This window comes from Oncorhynchus keta, unplaced genomic scaffold, assembly GCF_023373465.1.
Source record: "Oncorhynchus keta strain PuntledgeMale-10-30-2019 unplaced genomic scaffold, Oket_V2 Un_contig_7646_pilon_pilon, whole genome shotgun sequence".
Lineage (NCBI taxonomy): Eukaryota > Metazoa > Chordata > Actinopteri > Salmoniformes > Salmonidae > Oncorhynchus > Oncorhynchus keta.
The window spans coordinates 50,511-61,655 of record NW_026289591.1 but is presented as its reverse complement, the minus strand read 5'-3'; the positions used below and the strand labels follow the sequence as shown (position 1 = coordinate 61,655).

Here is an 11,145-nt window from a genome sequence, read left to right as displayed (position 1 = left end):
TTAATTTTTGCTTGCAAGCTGGAATCGTGAGGATAGAGGTGTGGTCGGGTATATCAAATGGAGGGCGTGGGAGAGCTTTGTACGCGTCTTTGTGTGTGGCGTACAGGTGATCTAGAATGTTTTTTTTCTCTGGTTACACATTTAACATGTTGATAGAGATTTGGTAGAACTGATTTAAGTTTCCCTGCATTAAAGTCTCCAGCCACTAGGAGCGCCGCCTCTGGGTGAGCATCTGCTTCATCTGACCACTCAGTGGTGCTTCCTGCTTTAATTTTTAGCTTGTAAGCAGGAATGAGGAGGAAATTAATTATGGTCAGATTTGCCAAATGGAGGGCGAGGGAGAGCTTTGTATGCATCTCTGTGTGTGGAGTAAAGGTGAGTACAGGTGGTCCCAGAGTTATTTTCCCCTCTGGTTGCACATTTAACATGTTGATAGAAATGAGGTAAAGCTGATTTAAGTTTCCCTGCATTATTAAAGCTACTAGGAGGATTATTAAAGCTACTAGGAGGATTATTAAAGCTACTAGGAGGATTATTAAAGCTACTAGGAGGATTTTCTTGTTTGAGTTCATTCACTGATGGACTGGGCTGTTAACGACCCACATTACCCGAATGGTGATGCATCTTTACACATTTATATCAAAATGCCTCAAGTCAATCGCTTGGTCTGACATATAAATACATACTAAAATATAAAGAAGTGTTTTCTTTTTTACAGAAGTGCAAACTTCAAGGAGTAGGCCAGGGCATTCAAGTAGTTGGTTTTAACAGTGCCCGCTGATGTAATAGTCGTCATGTGATTCATTTCACACTGGTTTTTAGAGTCCCACAATAAGAGCTTACACAATCGTATTTGTGTAAATTCTACGTCGTTCTGTTGGTGCCACTGAGTACGTAGGCTGATACCCCATTTCATGGATGTACAATCTCTAGTTTAATCTGTGAAATGCATATTAGTATGCCCCCAATGCAATTCTAAAGTCTAATACATACAGTGTGATTTCACCAGTGTTTTCTGTTTATTGACAATCATTCTATTTCATTTAAATAATGTAACAACATTACACATTTTATTTTTTTTGCCTTATCTATTCCAAATGTGACTTGATTCCACCATTTGTGTCATTTCTAATGGTGGGGGGCTTTTATTTTGAAGGCGAAACTCAAATGCCATTATTATGGCTATATTCACACAGGTCCAGTTCGTGTGTGTGTGTGTGACATAGGAAGTGTGTTCGGTGTAAAGGTAAGTGTTTCTGATAACACACAGGTGTCTTTTTTGTTCTAATGACTGAGTAACCAACGCGTAGCACCAGCTACACCAAGCGACCGCTAACCTCAGTTAGCAGGCTGTTTACTATACCTAACTAGTTGAACATTGTTTTTGGACAACATTCAGCCAGTTATTATAGTAGCGAAGTACTGATTTTAAAAGTAAACAACCAATGGGACCAGTCGTTTACAATAGATTCAAAGCATTTAATTTCCTAATCATAATCAACTAGTGAGACCGTTGTAAAAGATCAGGCTATTCTCAGCCTGCTGTGTTGGTGGTTTTGTCTTGTCTTGACACCATGGAGCCACTTAACTGGTTTTATAATTCACCTCTACACACATACTTCAAATCACCAGGAAATGTTGTTTTTTGGGGTTTTGAAATACCTTGACTGTTTGAAAGTGATGGAGCCTCGTTTTTAACGTATAGACTGCTCTACGTGGATGTAGACTATACCCACGCAAATGTGACTGTTTACTCAGAGCACTATAAGGCTAACCCAACATAGCACTATAAGGCTAACCCAACGTAGCACACTATATAGGCTTTTTAACCCATTGTGACTCTTTTAGGACTTTTTGGTCTTGAAAAATGGAGACACTAAAAGGCCATGTTACAATTTATTTTATTTTCATAAACCATTTTTTTTTTCTGTCTACAAAGGCAAATCTATACTGAACAAAAAATAGAAACGCAACAACTTTAAAAGAGTTGAGTCAATTTAAATAAATTCATTAGGCCCTAATCTATGGATTTCACATGACTGGGCAGGGGCTCAGCCATGGGTGGGCCTGGGAGGGCATAGGCCCACCGACTGGGGAGCCAGGTCCAGCCAATCAGAATGAGTTTTTCCTCAAAAGGGTTTTATTACAGACTACAATACTCCTCAGTTTCATCAGCTGTCAGTTTTAAAGTTAACAAAAAATTCTCCATTTGTCATATCCTGGAAGGTCTAGTGGCCTCCCTCTGGAAGGGAAGAAACAGAGCAGTTAATGGTTAAATGTTCTGAAACGCAGCGCCTACAATTTCATATCACCTCTGACCAGAATATCGACAGCCAATTTCAGGTAATTTCCCGACGATTCTACATGTCGATTCGACAACACCAAACAGCTGATCTGTAACACACCGTGGCCAACTGCTACTTCTAGCCGTCGGTCTTTCTGCCATGTTTTCTTAAAGGTTCTGTAGTTCTGCTGCTGAAGGCGGGTCTGGTTGTGGCAGCACGGGGAGGATCAGGTTCCCGAAGGACGAGTCTTGAGTGATGAAGAAACCAGAAGAGTGTGTATGGGCATGCTGTAACAACAACAACAACAACAACACAAGGAAGATGAGTTACACAATAATGTACGAGAACAATAACCGCGGCAACCAGGGAGCCTTAGTCGGACAGTACAGCAACAAAACTTCACTTCCTGTGTACACAGAGAGCAGTGTGGCTCTGGAGCCACCTATAAGCTACCCAAGGGCCCTGTTAAAAATCCCAGATCTGAAGTGGTTGGATTGGTCTAAGTGACAGTGTGGTCACCTCGCTTACATCCGTCCAATCACTAATAGATCCATGCATACTTAAAAACGGAAACAAGGAAGGAAGGAAGGATGCATTTCTGAAGTTCTACAACGAGGTCAAGACCTTACCTGCAGAGCTGCTTCCTGCTGGGCAGCGATGTGCTGCTGCTCAGTGTGGTCTTTGAAGGCTTTATTCAGGGCAGGTCTGGAGAGAGGGATGGGGGGGTAGAGGTCAGGGGTCACACGCGTCACTGAATCAAGGTATGCATCCCAAATAGCACCATATTCCCTATATAGTACATGTACTACTTTTGAGTTTTGACCAGAGGCTTATGGGCCCTGGTCTATAGTAGAACACTGTGAGTGGGCCCTGGTCTATAGCAGAACACTGCCAGTGGGCCCTGGTCTATAGCAGAACACTGGGAGTGGACCCTGGTCTATAGCAGAACACTGGCAGTGGACCCTGGTCTATAGCAGAACACTGTGGGTCCTGGTCTATAGTAGGGCAGTGGGCCCTGGTCTATAGTAGAACACTGTGAGTGGGCCCTGGTCTATAGCTTGTGGTGGGCCCTGGTCTATAGTAGAACACTGGGAGTGGGTCCTGGTCTATAGTAGAACACTGGGAGTGGGTCCTGGTCTATAGTAGAACACTGGGAGTGGGTCCTGGTCTATAGTAGAACACTGGCAGTGGGCCCTGGTCTATAGTAGAACACTGTGAGTGGGCCCTGGTCTATAGCAGAACACTGGGAGTGGGCCCTGGTCTATAGTAGAACACTGGGAGTGGGCCCTGGTCTATAGTGAACACTGGCAGTGGGCCCTGGTCTATAGCAGAACACTGGGAGTGGGCCCTGGTCTATAGTAGAACACTGGTCCCTGGTCTATAGTAGAACACTGGGAGTGGGCCCTGGTCTATAGCAGAACACTGGGAGTGGACCCTGGTCTATAGCAGAACACTGTGAGTGGGCCCTGGTCTATAGCAGAACACTGGGAGTGGGCCCTGGTCTATAGTAGAACACTGGGCCCTGGTCTATAGCAGAACACTGGGAGTGGACCCTGGTCTATAGTAGAACACTGTGAGTGGGCCCTGGTCTATAGCAGAACACTGGGAGTGGGCCCTGGTCTATAGTAGAACACTGTGAGTGGGCCCTGGTCTATAGCAGAACACTGGGAGTGGGCCCTGGTCTATAGCAGAACACTGTGAGTGGACCCTGGTCTATAGCAGAACACTGGGAGGTGGGCCCTGGTCTATAGCAGAACACTGTGAGTGGGCCCTGGTCTATAGCAGAACACTGGGAGTGGGCCCTGGTCTATAGCAGAACACTGGGAGTGGGCCCTGGTCTATAGCAGAACACTGTGAGTGGGCCCTGGTCTGGGCAGAACACTGGGAGTGGGCCCTGGTCTATAGTAGAACACTGGGAGTGGGCCCTGGTCTATAGCAGAACACTGTGGAGTGGGCCCTGGTCTATAGTAGAACACTGGGAGTGGGCCCTGGTCTATAGTAGAACACTGGGAGTGGGCCCTGGTCTATAGTAGAACACTGGGAGTGGGCCCTGGTCTATAGCAGAACACTGGGAGTGGGCCCTGGTCTATAGCAGAACACTGTGAGTGGGCCCTGGTCTATAGCAGAACACTGGGAGTGGGCCCTGGTCTATAGCAGAACACTGGGAGTGGGCCCTGGTCTATAGTAGAACACTGGGAGTGGGCCCTGGTCTATAGCAGAACACTGGGAGTGGGCCCTGGTCTATAGTAGAACACTGGGAGTGGGCCCTGGTCTATAGTAGAACACTGGCAGTGGGCCCTGGTCTATAGTAGAACACTGGCAGTGGGCCCTGGTCTATAGTAGAACACTGGGAGTGGGCCCTGGTCTATAGTAGAACACTGGCAGTGGGCCCTGGTCTATAGTAGAACACTGGCAGTGGGCCCTGGTCTATAGTAGAACACTGGGAGTGGGCCCTGGTCTATAGCAGAACACTGGGAGTGGACCCTGGTCTATAGCAGAACACTGGGAGTGGGCCCTGGTCTATAGCAGAACACTGGGAGTGGGCCCTGGTCTATAGCAGAACACTGGGAGTGGACCCTGGTCTATAGCAGAACACTGGGAGTGGACCCTGGTCTATAGCAGAACACTGGGAGTGGACCCTGGTCTATAGCAGAACACTGGGAGTGGGCCCTGGTCTATAGTAGAACACTGGGAGTGGGCCCTGGTCTATAGCAGAACACTGGGAGTGGGCCCTGGTCTATAGCAGAACACTGGGAGTGGGCCCTGGTCTATAGCAGAACACTGGGAGTGGGCCCTGGTCTATAGTAGAACACTGGGAGTGGGCCCTGGTCTATAGCAGAACACTGGGAGTGGGCCCTGGTCTATAGCAGAACACTGGGAGTGGGCCCTGGTCTATAGCAGAACACTGGGAGTGGGCCCTGGTCTATAGTAGAACACTGCCAGTGGGCCCTGGTCTATAGTAGAACACTGGGAGTGGGCCCTGGTCTATAGTAGAACACTGGGAGTGGGCCCTGGTCTATAGTAGAACACTGGGAGTGGGCCCTGGTCTATAGTAGAACACTGGGAGTGGGCCCTGGTCTATAGCAGAACACAGAGTGGACCCTGGTCTATAGCAGAACACTGAGAGTGGACCCTGGTCTATAGCAGAACACTGGGAGTGGGCCCTGGTCTATAGAAGAACACTGTGAGTGGGTCCTGGTCTATAGAGAACACTGGGAGTGGGCCCTGGTCTATAGTAGAACACTGGGAGTGGGCCCTGGTCTATAGTAGAACACTGGGAGTGGGCCCTGGTCTATAGTAGTACACTGTGAGTGGGCCCTGGTCTATAGTAGAACACTGGGAGTGGGCCCTGGTCTATAGCAGAACACTGGGAGTGGGCCCTGGTCTATAGTAGAACACTGGGAGTGGGCCCTGGTCTATAGTAGAACACTGGGAGGTGGGCCCTGGTCTATAGTAGAACACTGGGAGGTGGGCCCTGGTCTATAGCAGAACACTGGGAGTGGGCCCTGGTCTATAGTAGAACACTGGGAGGTGGGCCCTGGTCTATAGTAGAACACTGGCAGTGGGCCCTGGTCTGTAGTAGAACACTGAGGTGGGCCCTGGTCTATAGTAGAACACTGGCAGTGGGCCCTGGTCTATAGTAGAACACTGGCAGTGGGCCCTGGTCTATAGCAGAACACTGGCAGTGGGCCCTGGTCTATAGTAGAACACTGGGAGTGGGCCCTGGTCTATAGTAGAACACTGCCAGTGGGCCCTGGTCTATAGCAGAACACTGGGAGTGGGCCCTGGTCTATAGCAGAACACTGGGAGTGGGCCCTGGTCTATAGTAGAACACTGCCAGTGGGCCCTGGTCTATAGCAGAACACTGGGAGTGGGCCCTGGTCTATAGCAGAACACTGGCAGTGGGCCCTGGTCTATAGCAGAACACTGCCAGTGGGCCCTGGTCTATAGTAGAACACTGGGAGTGGGCCCTGGTCTATAGCAGAACACTGGGAGTGGGCCCTGGTCTATAGCAGAACACTGGGAGTGGACCCTGGTCTATAGCAGAACACTGGGAGTGGGCCCTGGTCTATAGTAGAACACTGGGAGTGGGCCCTGGTCTATAGCAGAACACTGGGAGTGGACCCTGGTCTATAGCAGAACACTGGGAGTGGACCCTGGTCTATAGCAGAACACTGGGAGTGGACCCTGGTCTATAGTAGAACACTGGGAGTGGAACCTGGTCTATAGTAGAACACTGGGAGTGGGCCCTGGTCTGTAGTAGAACACTGGGAGTGGGCCCTGGTCTATTGTAGAACACTGGGAGTGGGCCCTGGTCTATAGCAGAACACTGGCAGTGGGCCCTGGTCTATAGCAGAACACTGTGAGTGGGCCCTGGTCTATAGCAGAACACTGGGATTGGGCCCTGGTCTATAGTAGAACACTGGGAGTGGGCCCTGGTCTATAGCAGAACACTGGGAGTGGGCCCTGGTCTATAGTAGAACACTGGGAGTGGGCCCTGGTCTATAGTAGAACACTGGGAGTGGGCCCTGGTCTATAGTAGAACACTGGGAGTGGGCCCTGGTCTATAGCAGAACACTGGGAGTGGGCCCTGGTCTATAGTAGAACACTGGGAGTGGGCCCTGGTCTATAGTAGAACACTGGCAGTGGGCCCTGGTCTATAGTAGAACACTGGGAGTGGGCCCTGGTCTATAGTAGAACACTGGGAGTGGGCCCTGGTCTATAGCAGAACACTGGGAGTGGGCCCTGGTCTATAGTAGAACACTGGGAGTGGGCCCTGGTCTATAGCAGAACACTGGGAGTGGGCCCTGGTCTATAGCAGAACACTGGGAGTGGGCCCTGGTCTATAGCAAAACACTATATGAGACACAACCAATATTTATTTCACTGACACGACCCACTATTGACAGATAGATACATGTTCATTCCTTATACCTGGCTGCAGGGTTATTCATGGATTGGTTATGTATCAAGCGTCTCTTCTCCTTGTCCAGGTCAGCCAAAATGGCCACACGGTTCTTGTTCTGGACTCCTGATGGCAGAAAAAACAAAAGATCGTGAAAATAATCAGCACAAATAGCTAGCTCTTATCCAGGGCTCTATTCTAGCTGGCTCTTATCCAGGGCTCTATTCTAGCTAGCTCTTATCCAGGGCTCTATTCTAGCTAGCTCTTATCCAGGGCTCTATTCTAGCTGGCTCTTATCCAGGGCTCTATTCTAGCTAGCTCTTATCCAGGGTCTATTCTAGCTAGCTCTTAAGGGCTCTATTCTAGCTAGCTCTTATCCAGGGCTCTATTCTGCTAGCTCTTATCCAGGGCTCTATTCTGGGAGCTCTTATCCTGGTCTATTCTAGCTAGCTCTTATCCAGGACTCTATTCTAGCTAGCTCTTATCCAGGTCTATTCTAGCTAGCTCTTAGAACTCTATTCTAGCTAGCTCTTATCCAGGGCTCTATTCTAGCTAGCTCTTATCCAGGGCTCTATTCTAGCTAGCTCTTATCCAGGGCTCTATTCTAGCTAGCTCTTATCCAGGGCTCTATTCTAGGCTCTTATCCAGGGCTCTATTCTAGCTAGCTCTTATCCAGGGCTCTATTCTAGCTAGCTCTTATCCAGGACTCTATTCTAGCTAGCTCTTATCCAGGACTCTATTGGCTAGCTCTTATCCAGGACTCTATTCTAGCTAGCTCTTATCCAGGACTCTATTCTAGGAGCTCTTATCCAGGACTCTATTCTAGCTAGCTCTTATCCAGGACTCTATTCTAGCTAGCTCTTATCCAGGACTCTATTCTAGCTAGCTCTTATCCAGGACTCTATTCTAGCTAGCTCTTATCCAGGACTCTATTCTAGCTAGCTCTTATCCAGGACTCTATTCTAGCTAGCTCTTATCCAGGACTCTATTCTAGCTTCTTATCCAGGACCTGGGACTCTATTCTAGCTGGCTCTTATCCAGGGCTCTATTCTAGTAGCTCTTATCCAGGACTCTATTCTAGCTTGCTCTTATCCAGGACTCTATTCTATCCAGGCCTAGCTCTATCCAGGACTCTATTCTAGGGCTCTATTCTAGCTTGCTCTTATCCAGGGCTCTATTCTAGCTAGCTCTTATCCAGGACTCTATTCTAGCTAGCTCTTATCCAGGGCTCTATTCTAGCTAGCTCTTATCCAGGGCTCTATTCTAGCTGGCTCTTATCCAGGGCTCTATTCTAGCTAGCTCTTATCCAGGGCTCTATTCTAGCTAGCTCTTATCCAGCTCTATTCTAGCTGGCTCTTATCCAGGGCTCTATTCTAGCTAGCTCTTATCCAGGGCTCTATTCTAGCTGGCTCTTATCCAGGGCTCTATTCTAGCTAGCTCTTATCCAGGGCTCTATTCTAGCTAGCTCTATTCTATCTCTTAGGGCTCTATTCTAGCTGGCTCTTATCCAGGGCTCTATTCTAGCTAGCTCTTATCCAGGGCTCTATTCTAGCTAGCTCTTATCCAGGGCTCTATTCTAGCTAGCTCTTATCCAGGGCTCTATTCTAGCTAGCTCTTATCCAGGGCTCTATTCTAGCTAGCTCTTATCCAGGGCTCTATTCTAGCTAGCTCTTATCCAGGGCTCTATTCTAGCTAGCTCTTATCCAGGGCTCTATTCTAGCTGGCTCTTATCCAGGGCTCTATTCTAGCTGGCTCTTATCCAGGACTCTATTCTAGCTGGCTCTTATCCAGGACTCTATTCTAGCTGGCTCTTATCCAGGACTCTATTCTAGCTGGCTCTTATCCAGGACTCTATTCTAGCTGGCTCTTATCCAGGGCTCTATTCTAGCTGGCTCTTATCCAGGGCTCTATTCTAGCTGGCTCTTATCCAGGACTCTATTCTAGCTGGCTCTTATCCAGGGCTCTATTCTAGCTGGCTCTTATCCAGGACTCTATTCTAGCTCTCTATTCTAGCTGGCTCTTATCCAGGGCTCTATTCTAGCTAGCTCTTATCCAGGGCTCTATTCTAGCTAGCTCTTATCCAGGGCTCTATTCTAGCTAGCTCTTATCCAGGGCTCTTCTAGCTAGCTCTTATCTCTATTCTAGCTAGCTCTTATCCAGGGCTCTATTCTAGCTTGCTCTTATCCAGGACTCTATTCTAGCTAGCTCTTATCCAGGACTCTATTCTAGCTAGCTCTTATCCAGGGCTCTATTCTAGCTAGCTCTTATCCAGGGCTCTATTCTAGCTGGCTCTTATCCAGGACTCTATTCTAGCTGCTCTTATCCAGGACTCTATTCTAGCTGGCTCTTATCCAGGGCTCTATTCTAGCTGGCTCTTATCCAGGACTCTATTCTAGCTGGCTCTTATCCAGGGCTCTATTCTAGCTGGCTCTTATCCAGGGCTCTATTCTAGCTGGCTCTTATCCAGGACTCTATTCTTGCTAGCTCTTATCCGGGACTCTATTCTAGTTCACTCTTATCCAGGGCTCTATTCTAGCTCGCTCTTATCCAGGGCTCTATTCTAGCTTGCTCTTATCCAGGGCTGTTGAAGAAGATTCAGAGCTCTATTCAATCAGATATTATTTATCCCACATCTGCATAGCGGTTGTTTCGGCGGGGTCTGAGGGGGAACTGCGTTCGAGCTGTCAAATCCACAAGCGGCTCCATGCATTATATCTAAAGCAGACAATGTGACTCTGTGCAACCAATGGCAATAAGAGAAATCCCATGCAGCCTTGTTCGCAAAATTGAAACAATGGAATGTGAGATGTAATCTACACTTCGATTAGGATGATAGAAATCTTCATTATTTCGTGGAAATGTAACAAGCACACTAAATCGGTGTGAGGTCCAAATGTAAGTACTTTTTGTTTTTGTTTTGAGTCAGTCTGTTCAGTTATCCTCTCCGTCCGTCCCCTCGCCGGGCTCGAACCAGGGACTCTCTGCACACAGACAACAGTCACCCTCGAAGCATCTTTACCACAAAGCATCGCTCCACAAAAGCCGCGGGGAACAACTACTTCAAGGTCTCAAAAAAGCCTAACTAGCTAACCGTTTCACATCGGGTTACATCAGTCTTTACCCAACAAGGTCACGTTAAGATATCAGTTAACCAGTGCTTTTGTGGCGAATCCACTGTAATGTTTCAGGGTGCCACGTTTAATGGTCATGTCGCAGCCGTGTGCAGGAGGGCACGGGACAGAGGATTGTGTCATTTCGGTGGATAAAGTTGTGTGTCAACTGTTGCTGGGGATCGGAAGTGTCCGGAGGGAAGGTGGCAGGTCGATGTGGCCAGAGTCAGAGTAGTATTGGGGGCGGTAAAGCAACACAGACGGCAACCGCCATTAAACCTCACAGGAAGGAAGTTTAATCATTAGGTAGACGTTTCAGATGTGTCCATATAAAAACAGGACTATTGGGGAAATCGTTCATCTTGCAAAGCATGTAAACGTTTTAAAAACGAACTATTACATGAATCTGACTGTCCACAATAACCGTATTGTTGTGTGTCCGTATCCCCGATTTGACAGCTCCGACGCGGTTACACCACTTGAGGAAGAATGACCTGAATTTCCGCAATTGCGGATTGAATTGAGCCCCAGGACTCTGCATCAACAAGCCGCACAAAACGCCCTGGATATTCGACTTACCCGGTGCAGGCGACGCCATGTCAGAAAGACTGGTTGCAGCCTCAACAATATAAAACATTAAATAGAGCCAGTTATCACAGTGTTAGTTAACATCTACACTGGGGACAGACGAATCGACCACGGATAGCAGATGTTTCAGATTTTTAAATAGCTACACAACTATCACATATATTCATGTTTAACTCCAACTAAACTACTTCGCTCGATACAGAAACAAACATCGCACAAACACACGCGTGTCAACAAAAGTCACGTGATTGCTGAA

At 48.0% G+C, this 11,145-nt stretch overlaps 1 protein-coding gene across 2 annotated transcripts; it reads right to left on the bottom strand.

Annotated features, from left to right (window-relative positions):
* Positions 1-1,885: 1,885 nt before the first annotated feature.
* Positions 1,886-11,122, bottom strand: LOC118378459 (SOSS complex subunit C-like). Of its 2 annotated transcripts, XM_052511873.1 has the most exons (5): positions 10,881-11,119; positions 7,221-7,317; positions 2,915-2,990; positions 2,406-2,572; positions 1,886-2,242 (listed from the first exon to the last, which is right to left on the bottom strand). In XM_052511873.1, exons 1-4 carry the CDS (start codon positions 10,936-10,938, stop codon positions 2,453-2,455), a joined length of 351 nt encoding a protein of 116 aa, XP_052367833.1. In that variant the 5' UTR covers positions 10,939-11,119; the 3' UTR covers positions 1,886-2,242; positions 2,406-2,452. The 2 variants fall into 2 exon arrangements, with proteins under 2 accessions (XP_052367833.1, XP_052367834.1); XM_052511874.1 differs by having other exon boundaries at positions 1,886-2,572; positions 10,881-11,122.
* Positions 11,123-11,145: the final 23 nt, after the last annotated feature.

What these genes read in the sequence shown, in the direction of transcription:
- LOC118378459 (XM_052511874.1), bottom strand. Translation starts at nt 10,938, where the DNA reads ATGTTTTATATTGTTGAGGCTGCAACCAGTCTTTCTGACATGGCGTCG. An exon ending in ATGAATAACCCTGCAGCCAG is followed by an intron (nt 2,991 to 7,220) that starts GTATAAGGAATG and finishes CCCTCTCTCCAG; the next exon opens with ACCTGCCCTGAATAAAGCCT. An exon ending in AGCAGGAAGCAGCTCTGCAG is followed by an intron (nt 2,573 to 2,914) that starts GTAAGGTCTTGA and finishes TTGTTGTTACAG; the next exon opens with CATGCCCATACACACTCTTC.